The 19,033-nt window shown below is 48.9% G+C and overlaps 1 protein-coding gene across 4 annotated transcripts in view; it reads left to right on the top strand.

The window, feature by feature from the left end:
* UBR4 (ubiquitin protein ligase E3 component n-recognin 4) overlaps positions 1-19,033 on the top strand; it is a 132,319-nt gene that overhangs the window by 71,275 nt on the left and 42,011 nt on the right. For all 4 annotated transcript variants that reach the window (XM_052661867.1, XM_052661884.1, XM_052661876.1 and 1 more), the window contains 13 exons: positions 6,331-6,427; positions 7,838-7,945; positions 8,645-8,761; positions 9,723-9,932; positions 11,814-11,963; positions 13,145-13,372; positions 14,017-14,095; positions 14,588-14,833; positions 15,833-16,001; positions 16,504-16,648; positions 17,224-17,309; positions 17,840-17,927; positions 18,188-18,381. In XM_052661867.1, the coding sequence (XP_052517827.1) occupies positions 6,331-6,427; positions 7,838-7,945; positions 8,645-8,761; positions 9,723-9,932; positions 11,814-11,963; positions 13,145-13,372; positions 14,017-14,095; positions 14,588-14,833; positions 15,833-16,001; positions 16,504-16,648; positions 17,224-17,309; positions 17,840-17,927; positions 18,188-18,381 (1,917 nt within the window). The remainder of the gene's footprint in view (positions 1-6,330; positions 6,428-7,837; positions 7,946-8,644; positions 8,762-9,722; positions 9,933-11,813; positions 11,964-13,144; positions 13,373-14,016; positions 14,096-14,587; positions 14,834-15,832; positions 16,002-16,503; positions 16,649-17,223; positions 17,310-17,839; positions 17,928-18,187; positions 18,382-19,033) is intronic.

Below are 19,033 nucleotides of genomic sequence, written 5' to 3' on the forward strand. Positions count from 1 at the left end.
TCCAGCCCCACCTCCCCACCTCTGCAAGTCTGGAAGTTGTCCGCTGAGTTTCAGCCTTGTAATAGTCGTGCTAATCATTTCAATATGCATATTTAACCCGAAACTACAGTTAACTAGAGCTGTATCTTCTTGTAGAAATATATAAGACATCTGCATTGAAGACTGTGAAAACTAGTTGAGAGAAAATAAATGAGCGGATATACTATATTTATGGATAGAAAGATTCATTGTATAAAGATAACAGTTGTCTCTAAATTGATACATGTTCAGTATAATCCCAGTCAAAAATCTCAGCTGGCTTTATTGTATGTGTAAGAATCGACAAGCTGATTCTAAAGTTTATTTGAAAAAGTAAAAGACTAAGGTCAACCAAGGCAGTATCAGAAAACCCACAGGGTTGTGAGGACTGCACAACCATTCAGTTCAGTCACTCAGTCGTGTCTGACTCTTTGCGACCCCATGAATCGCAGCACGCCAGGCCTCCCTGTCCATCACCAACTCCCGGAGTTCACTCAGACTCACGTCCATCGAGTCCGTGATGCCATCCAGCCATCTCATCCTCTGTCGTCCCCTTCTCCTCCTGCCCCCAGTCCCTCCCAGCATCAGAGTCTTTTCCAACGAGTCAACTCTTCGCATGAGGTGGCCAAAGTACTGGAGTTTCAGCTTCAGCATCATTCCTTCCAAAGAAATCCCAGGGCTGATCTCCTTCAGAATGGACTGGTTAGATCTCCTTGCAGTCCAAGGGACTCTCAAGAGTCTTCTCCAACACCACAGGTCAAAAGCATCAATTCTTCAGCGCTCAGCCTTCTTCATAGTCCAAATCTCACATCCATACATGACCACAGGAAAAACCATAGCCTTAACTAGGCGGACCTTAGTCGGCAAAGTAATGTCTCTGCTTTTCAACATGCTGTCTAGGTTGGTCATAACTTTCCTTCCAAGGAGTAACTGTCTTTTAATTTCATGGCTGCAGTCACCATCTGCAGTGATTTTGGAGCCCCCCAAAAATAAAGTCTGACACTGTTTCCACTGTTTCCCCATCTATTTCCCATGGAGTGATGGGCCCAGATGCCATGATCTTCGTTTTCTGAATGTTGAGCTTTAAGCCAACTTTTTCACTCTCCTCTTTCACTCTCATCAAGAGGCTTTTTAGTTCCTTTTCACTTTCTGCCATAAGGGTGGTGTCATCTGCATATCTGAGGTTATTGATATTTCTCCCGGCAATCTTGATTTCAGCTTGTGGCTTCTTCCAGCCCAGCGTTTCTCATGAAGTACTCTGCATATAAGTTAAATAAGCAGGGTGACAATATATAGCCTTGACATACTCCTTTTCCTATTTGGAACCAGTTTGTTGTTCCATGTCCAGTTCTAACTGTTGCTTTCTGACCTGTATATAGGTTTCTGAAGAGGCAGGTCAGGTGGTCTGGTATTCCCATCTCTCTCAGAATCTTCCACAGTTTCTTGTGATCCACACAGTCAGAGGCTTTGGCATAGTCAATAAAGCAGAAATTGATGTTTTTCTGGAACTCTCTTGCTTTTTCCAGGATCCAGCGGATGTTGGCAATTTGAACTCTGGTTCCTCTGCCTTTTCTAAAACCAGCTTGAACATCTGGAAGTTCACGGTTCACGTATTGCTGAAGCCTGGCTTGGAGCATTTTGAGCATTACTTTACTAGCATGCAGATGAGTGCAGTTGTGTGGTAGTTTGAGTATTTTTTGGCATTGTCTTTCTTTGGAATTGGAATGAAAACTGACCTTTTCCAGTCCTGTGGCCACTGCTGAGTTTTCCAAACTTGCTGGCATATTGAGTGCAGCACTTTCACAGCATCCTCTTTCAGGATTTGAAATAGCCTATTGTAAAGCTGCGTTCAGTAAGAGCGGGATTTTGGTTCAAGGATAGACAAAATAGATTAGTGAAACAGACTAGAGTTTGGAAACGAACTTACACGTACACAGTTACCTGACTCAGGACGCAGGTGGCTCTTCTGTGCCGTGGAGGAGAGGGTGGTCTTTCAGTTAGTGGCAGTGGCCTGGCTGGACATTAATCTGGAATAAAATGAGTCTTTTTTTCGTTTTATGACCTGATCATAAGCAAAAATCAGTTGCACTATGGATTTAACTGCAAAAGATAACGCTTCCCTGGTTTTATTTTTTCACTTATTGTTTGTTTTTCTTGTGGTATAGCTGCTTTACAATGCTGTGTTAGTTTCTGCTGTGCAATGAAATGAGTCTGTTACACCCATACATCTCCTCCCTCTTGAACCCTCTCCCCAAATCTCATCCATCTAGGTCACCACAGAAAACTTATTGGTTTCAGAAGAAAATGTCTTCATAACTGATGGCTGGCAAAGATTTCATAAATAGGACACAAAAAGTATTAACTAAAAGGAAAAAATAAACGGGACCGTATTTCAGCAGCTGATGCTTTTTTCTCTACTTTTATGTCAGTGTCAAGATTTGAGGCAGCTGATTTTTCTCACAGGCTCCTGGGAGAAGTGGTCTATTTCTGTCACTTTCAGACTCAGGTTTCTTCTGTGGATTTTTCCTGAGGTTCTCATGGAGGGCCCTCCCCACGTGGGGCAGACTCTGGCTGTCCTCTCCCTATTCCAGATGCCTTGTAAGGTCCTAGCAGCCTGGTGCCCAAACTGCTTTCAGAGCATCATGGCCTCAACTTTTCAGATGTCCTAAAATCAGTGTCAGGGCTCTGCTTACCCTTCTGGATTTTTGTCTTCATTCACCCCCGACCTAATAATTTCTTCATTGCTGGTAACATCTTTATTGCTTTTATTTTAATTTTGTATTCAGTGATCTTTCTAAATTCACTTAAATTCTAATTATAGATTTTGATAATTAGACTAATCCTAATTATGAGTTTGGTTATTAGATTAATTCTTATCATAAATTCTGCATGAATAATCCTGTCTTCTGTAAATAATGATATTTAACTTTTTTCTCTCCAGTCTTTATACCTTTAATTGCCTTTTCTTGCTTTATTGTTTTGGGTCGGACAGAAGTGGTAATGTGGAAAACCTTATCTCATTCCCAGACACAGGAGAAAAGGTTTACCGTTTTACTGTTAAGTATGATGTTAACTGGAGGGTTTTCTATGATATTCTCCATCCAATTTTGTTTCTAGTTTGCTGGGAGATATTTTACCTTGGAGATAGTGAAGGACAGGGAAGCCTGGCGTGTTGTAGTCCTTGGGGTCACAGAGGGTCAGATACAGCTTAGTTGACTGAAGAGCAACAGGTTTATCTCGAATTGGTTTTTGGAGCCTTCCAGTTGCTTTTTTCCACTTAGTTGATTATATGTCTTTTCTCCTTTATTCTTTTTAAGGTTGTAAATTACAGTAACTGATATTTTCCACTATTAAACCAACTTTCTGGGGACACCTACTCATGGTGTCTTATCCTTTGTATCACTGGATTTGAGTTGCCAATGTTTTATTTAGGCCTGTACTTTTTCTTCTTTGGAACATTTTTGTCAGGTGTCGATATTCATGTTGTTCTGGCCTCGTAAAGTGAGTGAGGATGTGTTTCCTGTTCTCTGTTCTCTACAAAAGGCTGTATAAGATTGGTTTTATTTCCTCTGTAGAAAAATTGACCTGTGGGATCGTCTGGATCTAGACTTCCTTTAAGGGAAGGCTTACCTGCAGACTCACCCTTTAAATGACACGGAAGTGTTTTTCTTCCTTCACGTGTCAGTCTTTGTATGTTGTGCATTTCAAGGCATTTGTTTGTTTTATTGTCATGAAATTGTTCATAATATATTTTATCATCCTTTTAATGCCTTTAGGAATTGTGATGATACCCCTTTTTTCCATTTTAGCATTGGTAACATTTTTTTCCCCCAAAAGTCAGTCTTGCTAGAAATTACCAACTTTATAAAGAACCAGTTTTTCTTAGGTTTTTGGCTTAGATTGTCCTTTTTGTATACTTGCTTTCTGTTTCATTTATACTCTTTATTGTTTCCTTTTTCTCTTACTAGCTTTTTCATTTTATTATCTTATTTTTGGTGGTGGGTTAATTTTCCTTTTTTTTTTTTTTTAGATTTTTAAGATGGTTAAATCATCCATTTTTAACCTTTATTTTTCTATATTTATTGGAAGTTATATACTTCTTTCTAAAATTCCCTTTAAATATTATTTTGACAGGAGCCCACATATTTTGATATGTTGTATTTTCATTGGTATTCAGTTCAAGATGGTTTCGAAATTCTTTTGTGATTATAGTTTTGATCCATGGGGTATTTAGAAATATGTTGCTGAATTTCCAAACATTTGAGGATTTTCTAATTATTTTTTGGTTATTGATGTATAGTTTAATTTACTGTGGCTGGGGAATGTACTGTGTAATTGTGATCATTTGAAATTTCTTGAGACTCATCACTTCTAAAATGATGTTACATATTTTTACTGTTTTCAGTTACTTCTAGCTAGAAGGTCAATTCAGGTAACCTCTCCATATTGCTAATGGAATTTGCTAAAGTTGTTTTAAATTAACGTTACTTTTCAGGAATAAGTTAATTAAGGAATTGTTAAGTGACCTTTTAAAATAATGTAAAAGCTGAACTGCTTCTACTTTAAGCTGCGAGGAGGAAATTGTAGTTTTTGGTTAGTGTGTATTTTCCCTTGAAGACACTCTATCCTAAGAGTTTGAGCAGTCAGGAGTCTGGCATGATCCTGGTCCAGGTCGAGGCTCTGCTCCTTACGTTGCCTTTTCCCTTTGTGTGTATATTTACACGCACACTTTCCAAGCCTGAGGATTTTAACCTGTCTCAAAACTCGTATGCTTCATCCTAAAAATGTTGAGCTGTTGCTGCCATCCCATCTTTTGTCACTGGTACCTCATTGGTTCCTCAGCAGTTTTTACTCGTTTGTCGTCCCCTCTGAGCTGGTCGAATTATTCAAAGATGCATGCACGGGCTTTTGTGTCTCACTGTATTCTGAAGGTCGTTTAGCTCATTCTTTCAAGTTCTTTTTAGGATGATTGCCATTTATAATTCAAGACTCTATTTTTATTCAGGCTTTTATTATTTTGAAAATATTCTGGATACCTGTTAGGAAATGTAATACATGATAATCACACTTAAAAAAAGAATGTAGGCACGTGGCTTCTTACACACAGCCCGTAAAGTAAAATGAAGCAAAATGGTTTATTAATTATGAGAGTAAATCCATTAATTGATTCAGCAAATGCACTGTTGATCTGTGTAAGGTTGTGTTAGGTGAGGCTGCCACCCAACTTGTTCACAACCCCCTGATTAATTTTCGTGGTGGTCCTCTTCCCTCTTTTTAAGGATCTGTCTGTTTCCGGCTGAGCTGGGTCTTCGCTGCTGTGCATGAACCCTCTCTGGTCGTGGCCAGTGGGGCTGCGCTCCAGTTGTGGCGTGCAGGCTTCTCACTGGGGGGTGGCTTCTCTTGTTGCCAAGCACGGGCCTCGTGAGCTCGGTGGTTGGAGCGCTCGGGCTTAGTTGCCACACAGGTGTGCTGGCTTCTCATTGGGGGTTGGCTTCTCTTGTTGCCAAGCACAGGCCTTAGGGCCTGTGGGCTCAATGGTTGGAGCGCTCGGGCTTAGTTGCCACGCAGCATATGGGGTCTTTCCAGACGAGGGACCACGCTGCTGTGGCCCGCAGTACAAGGTGAATTCTTAGCAACTGGACCACCAGGACAGCCCCATATCGGTCCTCTTGGATTGGCGTATTCACTGGAGGCGCAGACACACACATTTACTACAGAAGCCCAGGTGTGTATCGGCAGATGAAGAAGGCAAGGTAGTGGCCTGCTGTGTATGTGGAAGGGCTCATGTTTCTTGTATTGATGTTGAGTTTGAATTTTACACTAGGAAAAAGGATGGCTACGCTGTGAGAGGGCAGAGCAGTGACTAGCCTTCCTAATGACTTGGGAAGCAAGAGGAAAGGGCTGGGTCGCTGTGCAGCTGACTGACATGAGACGTATAGATGGGAGGGTTCCAGGAAATAATGCCTGGAGGCAGAATAGCCACGCGTGAAAACAGCCATAAAGCCTACTATTGAAGGCTTGAGTAGTGAGAACAGCAAGGACCTGATTGCTTGAGCAATAGTTTTTAGCTTTCCTGTAAGTAAGTTTTCAGTGCCATCAGTTGTATCTGGAAACAGTTTGGCTCCACTCTAGCAAAGTGAGATTTTTCTTTCTGAGTTGCTGTTAATAGTATTCCAAAGGCTTGTCTTAAATGCTAGGATTGTTCCTAAGTCGGTTCTTTGTTTACCTTGCTGGCAGGAAGAAAGAACTATATTCAGCTGGCTAGCGTTTGTGTATTAGCTCATGTTTTGTGTATCTTCCCTGGTCTTTTAGGTTGCACATGGTCCGTCTGATGCTGTTGGAGAGACTGCTGCAAACTCTGCCCCAGTTACGAAGTGTCGGAGGTGTCCGGGCCATCCCGTACATGCAGGTACCCCACATTCACCCAGGTCTGTCATGTCACAGGTGGGCATCCTTCGGCAGGCTCACACTTCTCCCGGCGAGCCTCTGAGAGACTTTGTGTGGTATTAGGTCATAGAATAATGGAATATAATTTTGAATTGCAGGTCACAGTCCTTCATTTTATAAATGAGCAGACCAAGGATCAGAGAGTTAAAAATAATGCCTGCAGCCACCCAGCTAGTTACTGACAGAGCAAGGATCAGAGAGTTAAAAATAATGCCTGCAGCCACCCAGCTCGTTACTGACAGAGCAAGGATCAGAGAGTTAAAAATAATGCCTGCAGCCACCCAGCTAGTTCCTGACAGAGCAAGGATCAGAGAGTTAAAAATAATGCCTGCAGCCACCCAGCTAGTTCCTGACAGAGCAAGGATCAGAGAGTTAAAAATAATGCCTGCAGCCCCCCAGCTCGTTACTGACAGAGCAAGGATCAGAGAGTTAAAAATAATGCCTGCAGCCCCCCAGCTCGTTACTGACAGAGCAAGGATCAGAGAGTTAAAAATAATGCCTGCAGCCACCCAGCTCGTTACTGACAGAGCAAGGATCAGAGAGTTAAAAATAATGCCTGCAGCCACCCAGCTCGTTACTGACAGAGCAAGGATCAGAGAGTTAAAAATAATGCCTGCAGCCACCCAGCTAGTTCCTGACAGAGCAAGGATCAGAGAGTTAAAAATAATGCCTGCAGCCACCCAGCTCGTTACTGACAGAGCCAGGAGCGAAGGCCTGCCCCAGAGAGCCTGAGTGTCTGTTCAGCGCCGCTTTCTTAGCTGCGCCCCCGGGCACCCCTGAGCGGTAGAGCGGGGCCCGCTCGCTGCCTTCCTCTGAGGCAGCGCCTCTTTCTTAGTGCTAGCGGTAGAGCGGGGCCCGCCGGCTGCCTTCCTCTGAGGCAGCGCCTCTTTCTTAGTGCTAGCGGTAGAGCGGGGCCCGCCGGCTGCCTTCCTCTGAGGCAGCGCCTCTTTCTGAGTGCTAGCGGTAGAGCGGGGCCTGCGAGCTGCCTTCCTCTGAGGCAGCGCCTCTTTCTTAGTGCTAGCGGTAGAGCGGGGCCTGCGAGCTGCCTCCCTCTGAGGCAGGGTTGCTCTTTAGCGCAGCGCAGTGCTGTGTCTTAAGCCACTTGGATGTAATGCTGGTTAGTCAGTTAGTTGTGCGGACTTCTTGCAGAACGTTTTCGGCGTGGCCGAGGGTAGCATGTACCATCATTTGATTTCTCTGACTCTGGACCCTCCACCTTGGTATCCTTAGGATTTTGAACCTTTCTATGGGCTGTAGTTCCAGTTGACGGGGCAGGCAGGAGGATTGGGATTTCATGTGAAACACTTGGTGTTTAGAGTTGTTGCTCTTTAGGGAATTGGCTTTCACGTTTTGCCTCTCTGTTGACCCGCAGGTCATTCTGATGCTCACTACAGATCTGGATGGGGAAGACGAGAAGGACAAGGGGGCCCTGGACAACCTGCTCTCCCAGCTGATAGCCGAGCTGGGCATGGACAAGAAGGTGACATTTGAGCGTCATTGTGTGAGGAGCAGTAACTGAGATCAGTTTTTTTCCTTCCTCTCTCAGAGAGACTTCCCTGAGTCACAGGGGGTGGCTCTCCACCGAGGCAGACCCATTAGAAATGTTTTCCGTGTGTACTTCGGCCCAGGCATACCTCTGTGGATCTGGCTATAAATGAGAGCAAGACCAGGTCACTGCCCTTGTGGCCCTTCTGTAGCTCCACGCAGTGAAAATGATAAATGGGTTGTCTGTATCTTGGCCTCAGGCAGTGGCACCCCAGTGCTCTTGCCTGGAAAGTCCCATGGGTGGAGGAGCCTGGTGGGCTGCAGTCCATGGGGTCGCGAAGAGTCGGACACGACTGAGCAACTTCACTTTCACTTTTCACTTCCATGCATCGGAGAAGGAAATGGCAACCCACTCCAGTGTTCTTGCCTGGAGAATCGCAGGGATGGGGGAGTCTGGTGGGCTGGCGTCTGTGGGGTCGCACAGAGTCGCACACGACTGAAGCGACTTAGCAGCAGCAGCTCCTAGGTGTGTCAGGCTCTAGAGTGTCCAGGTGCATAGACCGCAGGTGCATTGGAGCTTGTTTGGTTTGTGATTCCATGTGAGAACCATTCAGCGTTGATAGGAGCGAGGGGGTCTCGTGGCGAGGATGCCTCGGGGTCAACGCCAGCGTGGCCCCCTGGCTCCCTGCTGCAGGACGTCTCCAGGAAGAGTGAGCGCAGCGCCCTGAACGAGGTGCACCTGGTGCTGATGCGGCTGCTGAGCGTCTTCATGTCCAGGACCAAGTCCGGATCCAAGGCTTCCGTCTGCGAGGTGTGTTGACCCGGGCTGACGGCTGTGGGGAAGCAAAGGGGGTTGTGTGTTTGGCGCCAGGGTGGCGGGCAGAGGCGACAGACCTCTCTCACCGAGTAAGGCTGTTGGCGCTCGGGAGGAGTAAGAGTCTAAGCTGTCACCTCTTCAGGAGCAAGGCTTCCACCTTTTTCAGAATCCCTTCCAAGCTCTGATCTTTTCCAACAATCCCGCCATTGGAGGGGGTTAAAGGGTTTGGAAGTTCCATTATTGAAAAGCAGGAGACTGTTCTGCAAGCTGCAGAGTGGCTAAGAGGATTCCCCTGCTGTATGTTGCTATAAGGTATGGTAATAAAGCAGAGAGAAAGCGGTGCGTGCGTGCTGGAAAGGAGATTAACACAAAGCAGAGAAGGTAGAGATGGAAGCTGAACTGCATCCAATCTTAATGAGCTTATGAGCTGTGGGGGCTGCTGGGATTTGCAAGGCTCTCCTAATGGTTTTATTTACAGTAGCTTTTCCCCTGCCTTTTTATTTGTGTGATCACTCACCCCATCTCCTTTGGAAGGTAGTTCTGTGGGAAGAGCCCCTACTGGGAGGGTGGGGTTGCAGAGAAATGCCTATAGTGGAAAGTTTTCCTCTCTTCTTAAAATAAATAGGCTTCTTTTCTAGATGCCCAAGGAGAAAGAGAAAACCTCTCTCCTCCAGGTGGAAGGGTTATCTAATTCTTGCCTCCTTGGCCTTTGGCACATATGTGTTGAGAGATTAGATTTGGGAACTGGTGTGTCTTTATTTTCTCTTACCATGCTGTTGTGCGGAAGAGTTGGGGAAACGTTTGATCTCGTTGGGAGACTTTTAAATTAAGAGATGGACTCACACTCATGACAGCTGGTTCTCAGGCTGCCGTGAGTGCGTTTCCTGCTCGCGGGCTCAGCTGGACTGCACTCCGGGCTGCCAGCCGCGCTCACCTTCTCCCCGCTTTCCCGCAGTCGTCTTCCCTCATCTCGAGCGCCACAGCCGCCGCCCTGCTGAGCTCCGGGGCTGTGGACTACTGCCTGCACGCGCTCAAGTCCCTGCTGGAGCACTGGAAGAGCCAGCAGAGCGACGAGGAGCCCGTGGCCGCCAGCCAGTTGCTGAAACCACACACCACGTCGTCGCCGCCTGACATGAGCCCGTTCTTCCTCCGCCAGTATGTGAAGGTGAGGGCCTTCCCCGGGCAGGGAGCCTCTCCTCTCCCTCCCCGGGCTTCGCGTCGTCACCCCCCGGAGCAGCGCCGAAGGAGCCAAGGGTGCCCCTTACTACCCCTGCTGTCACCAGAGGGCCATCAGCACCCTGGTTTAGAAGGTGGGCTTTCTCTGGTTGGGCGAGTCTGGGAGTACATCCCTGGGAATACGCGTTCCCACTTAGGCCGTGAGGCTTCCAGAGGTCCTGTCTAACGTTTAGTAAGCCTCAGTTTGTACTTCCGGAAGATGAGCACACACACAGTATCTGCTTTATAGAGCTGTTGGGAGCCTCAGGTGTTTGGAAAGCACCGTGCCCGGCACATCCCAGAGTTCGGGAGATGTTAATCACCATCCCCATTTCTGTCCCACTGAAATCCACGTAGCAGAGCAGGGTGGCCTGGGCTGGGTGTGCTGCTCACTGCATGCTCAGAACCACTTTACAGAATATGGAAGTAAAACAACAGAAAACGTGAACCTGAGCGTGTCCTTCTCTTTCTGTGTAACCCTTTGGTGGTTTTCCATAGCTCTTTGGCCAAACAGTTCTTGGTGGATCCAGCTCTCTGCTTGGCTCTATCATCTACAGCAGTCCCGCACGCAGCGCTGCTGACCTCTGTGCCTCCCCCAGGGTGTATGCCCTTCTGAAGTTCTCTCCTTTCCTCCTGCGTTCCTTCTGTCCCCCGTCAGTTCCAGGGGCTTCCCTGGTGGCTCAAGCGGTAAAGAGTCTGCCTGCCATGCAAGAGATGTCGCTTCAATGCCCCAGACCCTCTGGGGGAGACCCCCTGGGGAAGGGAGCGGCTGCCCACTCTAGTGTCCTTGGGCTTCCCTGATGGCTCCGCTGGTGAAGAGTCCGCCTGCAACGCGGGAGACCTGGGTTTGATCCCTTGGTCGGGAAGACCCCCTGGAGAAGGGACAGGCTGCCCACTCCAGTGTTCTTGGGCTTCCCTGGTGGCTCCGCTGGTGAAGAGTCCGCCTGCAACGCGGGAGACCTGAGTTTGATCCCTTGGTTGGGAAGATCCCCTGGAGAAGGGAGCGGCTGCCCACTCCAGTGTTCTGGCCTGGAGAGTCCCATGGACTGTGTGGTCCACGGGGCCACGAAGAGTCGGACACGCCTGAGCGGCATTTACTTTTCACTCTTTAAGACCAGCTCGCACACTGGGTCCTTCCACAGCATACACTTTGCCACTCTCCAGTCTGAGCTTTCCCTGGGTCCCAGAGCACCCTGACCACACGTGGGGTCTTCCCCTCCAGGCTCACACCGCGGCCCTGTTTTATTCCTCTTCACACTTCCGGTGTTCGACACAGAGCTGGAAACAGCGGGGGACTGACTGCATGGCGCACTGACTCTGGCAGGCTCTGTTGGGGAGCACACGGTGTGTAGGGTAGCTGTGGTTCCCCCCTTCCACGAATCTCCCAGTGATCCTTGACACACTGTTTCTTACAGAAATACGATGATCATGGAAAGCGTTGCTTCTAGGGAATGGAACGCATCTCTCATGGAAAGTCAGACTTCTTCCTCCTTTACTCTCTCTTCAGTTTTCTCCTGTTCTAGTTCCGATTTTTGTGTAAGCAGAGAAAAGTCAGTCCAGCGTCAGAAGCCAGAGTGCAATGTTAGAGCTTCTAAGAGTGGTGAGGCCTGCCACCACTGTAAGCTCTGCGTGTGATGGAGTTGCCCCCAGAGCCCAGGGTCTTCCTGGGTTTGTGAACTAAACTGTTAGTCAGTGACGGCTCCAGCTTTGGAGGGTGCCATTTACTGTCTCCATTGTGATGTGTTCCTACTGAGCAGGAGACCAGCCTTTCTCCTGGCTGTGGTCACGGAAGAGTCTCAGTCATGGCTCTTCCACACATGTTCCTCTCCAGGGCCATGCTGCTGATGTGTTTGAGGCCTATACTCAGCTTCTGACGGAGATGGTGCTGAGGCTGCCATACCAAATCAAAAAGATCGCCGACACCAACTCGCGGATCCCACCTCCTGTTTTTGATCATTCATGGTTTTACTTTCTCTCGGAGGTAAGTGAGGGTCCCAGTCGAGGAGAGGACATGGGCTGTGGCTGCCTCTGTGGCCCCCTTGCACCCTGACTTGCACGTGGTATTTCCCCCAGCAGAGCCCCTCCCACCACTGAGGTCTTGCTCCTTCTGAGTGTACCATACAGTGACGCCGTGGGAGCTGTGTGTCAGAGCAGGCTGTCCTCTTTAGTGTCTGATTCTGCACCTTTAACATCCCCCACACATGGTGACGATGGCCACATTTCATAGCTTGGACTCTTGTCTGGAAAACAGAAAGTGTACTAGTTAAGTGAACTGAGAGATTTTAATATAGAGAGTTGGTTAAACAGCCGCTGAAGAACCGAGAAGATGACAAGGGAACACTGAGGTGACACAGAGGTAGTGACTGTGAGAAGCAGCTGCGGCGTCCCTGCCAGTGAAGAGGAGGGCCCTGGTGGATCTGACGGGGGGCTGCTGTGGGGCCGCAGGAGCTCTGGAGGGGTGTGAGGTGGCTGATCCCGGAAGTTCTGCAGGAAGCCAAGGAACAGGACCGCCTGGACTTGGCCTGTGCTTGGCTGCTGAGATGCTGGAGGCCTCAGGGTGCGGGGCTGCCGCTGGGACAGCGGGTGGATGGGGAGGCGCAGGCCCCTTCTCTGCTCCCGCCCCCCCCGGTGTCCTCACCCTGCACTCCCCACCGGCAGGGCCTCAGAGGGGGCTGCTGCAGAGCAGCGGCACAGGCAGCCTGGTTCTGGACCGCACACCGCAGAGCAGGCTGCGTTTGGAGCCTGGAGAACGTGGCTAAATAACCCACAGAGCCCACTTGAGGTTAACTCCACAAGAAAAATGTTAGCAAACCCCAAATGACCAGTTCAGATTCTAGAGGTACAACAACCCAACTTTTTCCCCTCTATTTAACCTGAAAGAGATATTCGGAAAGTTTTTTCCGTATAGTTTCACTGTGGGCGGACTGGAGTGGAGAGCAGCTTCCTTGTAGATCCCTAAGTACTGCCATGAGGAATAGTAGGGTTATTGCCGTTTTCCCCTTTTTAATGCTTTTCTTTCTCCTAGTCCTTGTAAGGAGCACAGAAGCTAGCTCGGCTGTGAGGAAGTGGCTTGGTTCGTGGTGTCTTTCTTGGAGTCCAGGGCGCCTTGGCCGGTGTGCATGCAGTCCCCGAGCCCCTGACTCTGTTGTTTCTCCCCTCAAGTACCTGATGGTCCAGCAGACTCCGTTTGTGCGCCGGCAAGTCCGCAAACTTCTGCTCTTCATCTGCGGGTCGAAGGAGAAGTACCGCCAGCTCCGCGATCTGCACACTCTGGACTCCCACGTGCGAGGGATCAAGAAGCTGCTGGAGGAGCAGGGCATCTTCCTCCGGGCGAGCGTGGTCACGGCCAGCTCCGGCTCCGCCCTGCAGTATGACACACTCATCAGCCTGGTACGGCCCTGCCGGGGGTGGGGGGACAGGGAGAGGCTCGGCCAGGTGGTCAAAGGGTGGAGCCGTGCACACAGGGCTTCCCCAGATCAGGGTCGATCCATCATACCCGACTGCTGTACCTCACGTAATCGGCTTCGGGGTCTGCAGTTTCCCCTCCCTGTCCCTGCCCTTGCTGGGCAGTGGTTCCTCTGTCATGAGGAGGGTTGACTAACTGTGGCATTTGCTCACATTGTGGGCAGGATCCACCCATGGTTTGTGCATCTCTCGTTTTTGTCCCAGAATGCTACGGAAATGATGTATTACCACCTAAAATCAGCTGTTTGATTTTGGGGTATAAATTGCATGGTTGCATAGGAAAATCTAAACTGGATTCTAGTGTTTTTGGTCCAAGCCTGCCTTTGCTGCTGCATTATTTCAGGGGTTGAAGGACCCCTGAAAACAAAGGGCCTTTGTGTGGCGGGGCGTTGACTGAAGCAGGCTCCGTAAAGGCTTCTCTAATGAAGCAGAGAGTACGGGCCTCGGTCCTAGTCTTCTAGGGCACTGGTCAGCCTCACACACGGGACAGGGGTCTGTAATCCAAAGCTGGGGGAGGACCCTGAAGGCGGCCGGTGTGGGTCACTGCTCCTGCCCGGTTCCTGCTGCAGATGGAGCACCTGAAGGCCTGCGCCGAGACTGCTGCCCAGCGCACTGCCAACTGGCAGAAGTTCTGCATCAAGGACGACTGTAAGCAGCGCCTCTCCATTCGGTTGCTCTCCATTCATTCATTCCTTCAAGAGCTGTTCATCGAGGCCCCCGTAGGCCACGCGTTAGACTGGGTGTTAGAGAGAGAGTCATGAGCAAGCTAGACAGGCAGCACTCTGCCCAGCAAAGATTGAGAAGGAGATCCAAGACTGAGAAGGGTCCGTAGAGAGAATGGGGGTGCTGTGGGGGCCCAGGGTGGGTATCTGCTGGAAGGTCAGCAGTATCTGCTGTAGGTATCTGGGGTGGTCCGCAGATGAGGAGAGTCACTGTCGCCATAGAAGTGGGGGCTGGAAGCCAGCTGCTGAGTCGTTGCTGTAGGACTCGTCAGGGTCTCCACAGTCGTGAACCCTTCCGGATGAGCCCCCACGCAGCCCTGGGCAGGCAGCTGGAGGAGGGGGCAGCCTGGCGTCTGGAGCAGCCACCCTGCGCCCGCGTGAGTGGCACGGAGCTGAGCCCCGTCTCCCCTGCCTGCAGCCGTCCTGTGCTTCCTCCTGCAAGTCAGCTTCCTGGTGGACGAGGGGGTGTCCCCTGTGCTGCTGCAGCTGCTCTCCTGTGCGCTGTGTGGCAGCAAGGTGCTCGCCGCGCTGGCGACCTCAGCAGGCTCCTCCAGCACCTCCTCGTCCTCTGCCCCCGCGGCCGCCAGCTCTGGACAAGCCGCGGCACAGCCCAAGTCGTCCACGAAGAAGAGCAAGAAGGAGGAGAAGGAGAAGGAGAAAGAGGGTGAGGACCACCTCCTTGGTGATGAGGGCGATGTGTTCTCATCTCTCTGAGAGCACACTGTTTATCCCCTTCCTCTGAAAGGGTTTTCACCCTCATCTATAGAGACCTAAAACCCAAGTGCCCCCCCAGGGCCCGCTCTTGGTCTCGTTTCAGTTACGTTCCAGGTGACCGCGTAAAGAGTGTGACTCCCCGTAGCAAGTGTCTGTAACGGGAAAGGCCAGAGGTGCACTGAGTATTTTTACTAGCCCAGGGTGGAGCGATTATCAACATTAAATGAAGCTGTGTTAGTTACTAAACGTGCCTTGTAAGCTGCTAGGTGCTTTACAGATGGATGCTGTAGTCATCTTTAGCTGACTCGTTGCCATCAGAAAGGTGAAAGCTTTGCCGTGTCCCTGCTTTCCATGATCCTTGGAGGCCTGAGACAGGTGTGCAGATGGCTCACACTCCCCCGTTGACTATTCAGATGCCTCTGTGCAGGTCGTTAGTAATGTTGACTGTATTAGGCAGCAGACTTTTGAAAGGAAATTCCTTCTCCAGCGTGACTACCTTTGTTCAGTGCCAGGTTTATATAGGCACTTTATCCTCTGCTTTTATTGGTAGCATTATTTTATTTGGCGCTGTTTGTTCCCTCGTAAACAACTGAAAAGTCAAAGGCTCTCAGTCGTGTCCGACTCTTTGCAACCCCATGGAGTCCATGGAGTTCTCCAGGCCGGGATGCTGGAGTGGGTAGCCTTTCCCTTCTCCAGGGGATCTTCCCAACCCAGGGATCGAACCCAGGTCTCCCGCATTGCAGGCAGATTCTGTACCAGCTGAGCCACCAGGGAGGGCCAGGAACACTGGAGTGGGTAGCCTGTCCCGTCTCCAGGGAATCTGAAGTTGATTTCAAATTATAACCATTTTGGCAAAAAATTTAAGAGACAGCATCCCCTCTCACTCCATTTGAGGACCCTAGACCACTTCTTCCTATCTTCAGCCCGCTGTCCTGCTCTCATCTTGCAGGTGAGAGCTCAGGCAGCCAAGAGGACCAGCTGTGCACAGCTTTGGTGAACCAGCTGAACAAATTTGCGGACAAGGAGACCTTGGTCCAGTTTCTGCGTTGCTTCCTCTTGGAGTCTAACTCCTCCTCGGTGCGCTGGCAGGCCCACTGCCTGACTCTGCACATCTACAGGTAGGGCCTGGGGCTTGCTTTCATCAGGCTGCGTGGGGCTGGTGGCGAAATTCTGTCTTGTCTTCATGTACATACCTACGGTTGCGCATCAGCATTTACACCAGTCTGAATCCTCTTGACGATTGCAGATTTCTTCATCAAAGTTGTCTGCTTCTTAGCTATTAAACTGATGTCAGAGGAAGAGGTGATCTGTTGCCCACCAAGAAGACTGTGTGTAGAAGTCTGTTAAATGACCAAACTTGGCCCTTTAGCTAACAATACTCAGTTTCTGCCCTTGAGTGATGCTGGAAAATGGGAGTAAACCACCTTCTGAAGACAGGAAAGGATGGTGCTGGATCTGTTAGGGTTGATGGTCCAAAGAGCAGTAGCGCCGCTCAGACTCAATCCATAGTCGTGGGGGAAGAGGTACATCACAAAGGCAGTACTTGGGCCTTGTTGATTAAAATAAAGGAGCCCCTAGGGTTTTTTGCTACTGATAAAATGAACTGTCATTTATCTCCAGAAACTCTAGCAAATCTCAGCAGGAGCTGCTGCTAGACCTGATGTGGTCCATATGGCCAGAACTCCCAGCCTACGGTCGCAAGGCTGCCCAGTTTGTGGACCTCCTGGGATATTTCTCCTTGAAAACCCCACAGACAGAGAAGAAGGTAACAGATAATTGATGGTCAAAAAGGCTTACTTGCCACATTTAACTTTTTTTCCCTTGAATTAAGAATGTTAAGACTAACCTACATGGGGGTATACAGGTGAAATCTCTTTTAAATATATATTGAGCACTTCCAATATGTATGTCATCTAGAAGATACACACTAGCAAAAAAGCACAATCTGAATTTGGCTTGGCCAGCAGACGTAGATAAAGTGGGGAAGAAATGCATCTCATTAAAATTGCCTGGGGAGAAAAGTGGTCCTCTGGTTTTTCTGGCTATCCTGATCACACATCCAAAAGTATTTCTGTAACGAGATAATCATTTCATAGCTTCTCCATATAATAACATTTCTCTTCCTCCCCAAGCTGTAAGAAGATGGCTGCTACTAAGACTGTGAAAACTTCTAAAGAAGATAGAATCCTCTAAACAATTAGGAATTAGGCTCAGCTTTGCGTGATTCTGAATGAGGGCTGGTACTTCCAGGGCAGTAGCAGCTGGAAAGCAGAGGAGAAAAGTCTTTTCTAGTAAGACTTTGGGCTTTAACTCTGGTCCCCTGTTGACTTCTGTTTTCAGTTGAAAGAATATTCACAGAAGGCTGTGGAGATTCTTCGGACTCAAAACCATATTCTTACCAACCATCCCAACTCCAACATTTACAAGTGAGTTCTGTTCTGCTTTCTCTCTATTTGAGGCTCAGCCAACAGTGCAGTTGCTGTTTCCACGCTGATTGTTAAGAAGGTCTCTAGTTTCAAGGGTCTAAGTCTGAATCCCATAAGACAAGTTTACAGGAAATAGCTGCATTTAAAAGAAAAAAAACCTTTGGAAGACAGTGTTGATTAAAATCTTTTATTATTTCCTTGGTATGTTAGCAACTATTCTTTTTTTTTCCCCTCCAAACTTTATTGATGTATAATTTACACACAACAATATGTACCCTTTTCAAGTATACAATTTAATGATTTTTAGTAAATTTAGTTGTGACTCTTGAGTCAAATTTTAATGTAACGTTTAGGATTCCCCTGACCTCAGAACAGATCAGAAATAAGGATATATCTCACATTTCCTTGTGTTTTCACTGGGGTGGGGCTTGCCTTGGGGAATAGTGAGCTGTGATTTTCTTTTGACTTCTTTGTGAAGCTCCATGCTTTCTAAAATGAAAATTTAATGCTGAGACTGCTTTCTTCCTTAGCACCTTGTCTGGCCTGGTGGAGTTTGATGGCTATTACCTGGAGAGTGATCCCTGCCTGGTGTGTAATAATCCAGAAGTGCCGTTTTGTGTAAGTGACATCTCTCAACGTGGATAGTCCTAGCTTCTGGGGCCGGTGGGTCTCTGGTTTCTAGAGACTGATGTTACTGCTTGGGTGTCCCTCTCCCAGTGGTGGGTCAGAGTGGTGTGAATTCTTACCTGACCAGCTACCTTAAATCAAAATTTCATCCATGGACAAAGAGTGGGCTTACACTGATGAGTTGTGAAGGGGACAAGATGAGCCGCTAACCTTGCACTAACACAGTGTTCTGTGTGCACCTTTATCTTCAGTACATCAAGCTGTCTTCCATTAAAGTGGACACGCGGTACACCACCACCCAGCAGGTTGTGAAGCTCATTGGCAGCCACACCATCAGCAAAGTGACGGTGAAAATCGGGGACCTGAAACGGACCAAGATGGTGCGCACTATCAACCTCTACTACAACAACCGGACTGTGCAGGCCATCGTGGAGCTGAAAAACAAGTATGGGCTTTTCAGTCTTGGAGAGGTGCGGGCCTGCGAGGCTCGGCGCCTGGTGTCGGCTCCGATGGCTGGGGCCCGGCCAAGCGGCATACTCCTGGCGGCCCAGTATGTCTGTCCTCTTGCGACTCTGGTCGTGGCTGGGGGATAAAAGTGCAGTGCTGGCTCTTAAGGGTGCGGACGGAGGCTGTGAGATCGTGTCTGTGGGGCCCTCGAAGCCCAGACTCTGCCGCAGCCTGAAGGGGAGTGGAGTGCTGGGGGTTCCAGGCTGCTCACAGCCGCCCTGGAGGAGCGGCTCTTTCCATGTAGACTCTAAGGTAGGGAGGGAGTTGTTTGTTAGATTGAGACACTGTTCTCTTGCTCACGGAGCGGGCAGCAGTTCTCAAGGAGGTTCTCTAATATGAAGTCCTTCCATTTCTGCATGGTGCCTTTTGTCTACATTTGCTGACGCTGATCTTTGTAGCTTATCTGTCCTGACGTCTGAAACGAGGCCTGGTGTGTATGGGCCAAAGAAGACACCAGCTTGGGTTCGTGTCGACTTTTGCTGAGACAGACCACTTGTTGAAGACTCAGGCGTTGCTTTTGGGCAGAGAATATGGGTAGAGGCTACTGCAATGCCGGGACTTGCAGTGAGTGCTGCTTTGTGCTCAGAATG

Source organism: Budorcas taxicolor, chromosome 2 (assembly GCF_023091745.1).
Source record: "Budorcas taxicolor isolate Tak-1 chromosome 2, Takin1.1, whole genome shotgun sequence".
Taxonomy (NCBI): Eukaryota; Metazoa; Chordata; class Mammalia; order Artiodactyla; family Bovidae; genus Budorcas; species Budorcas taxicolor.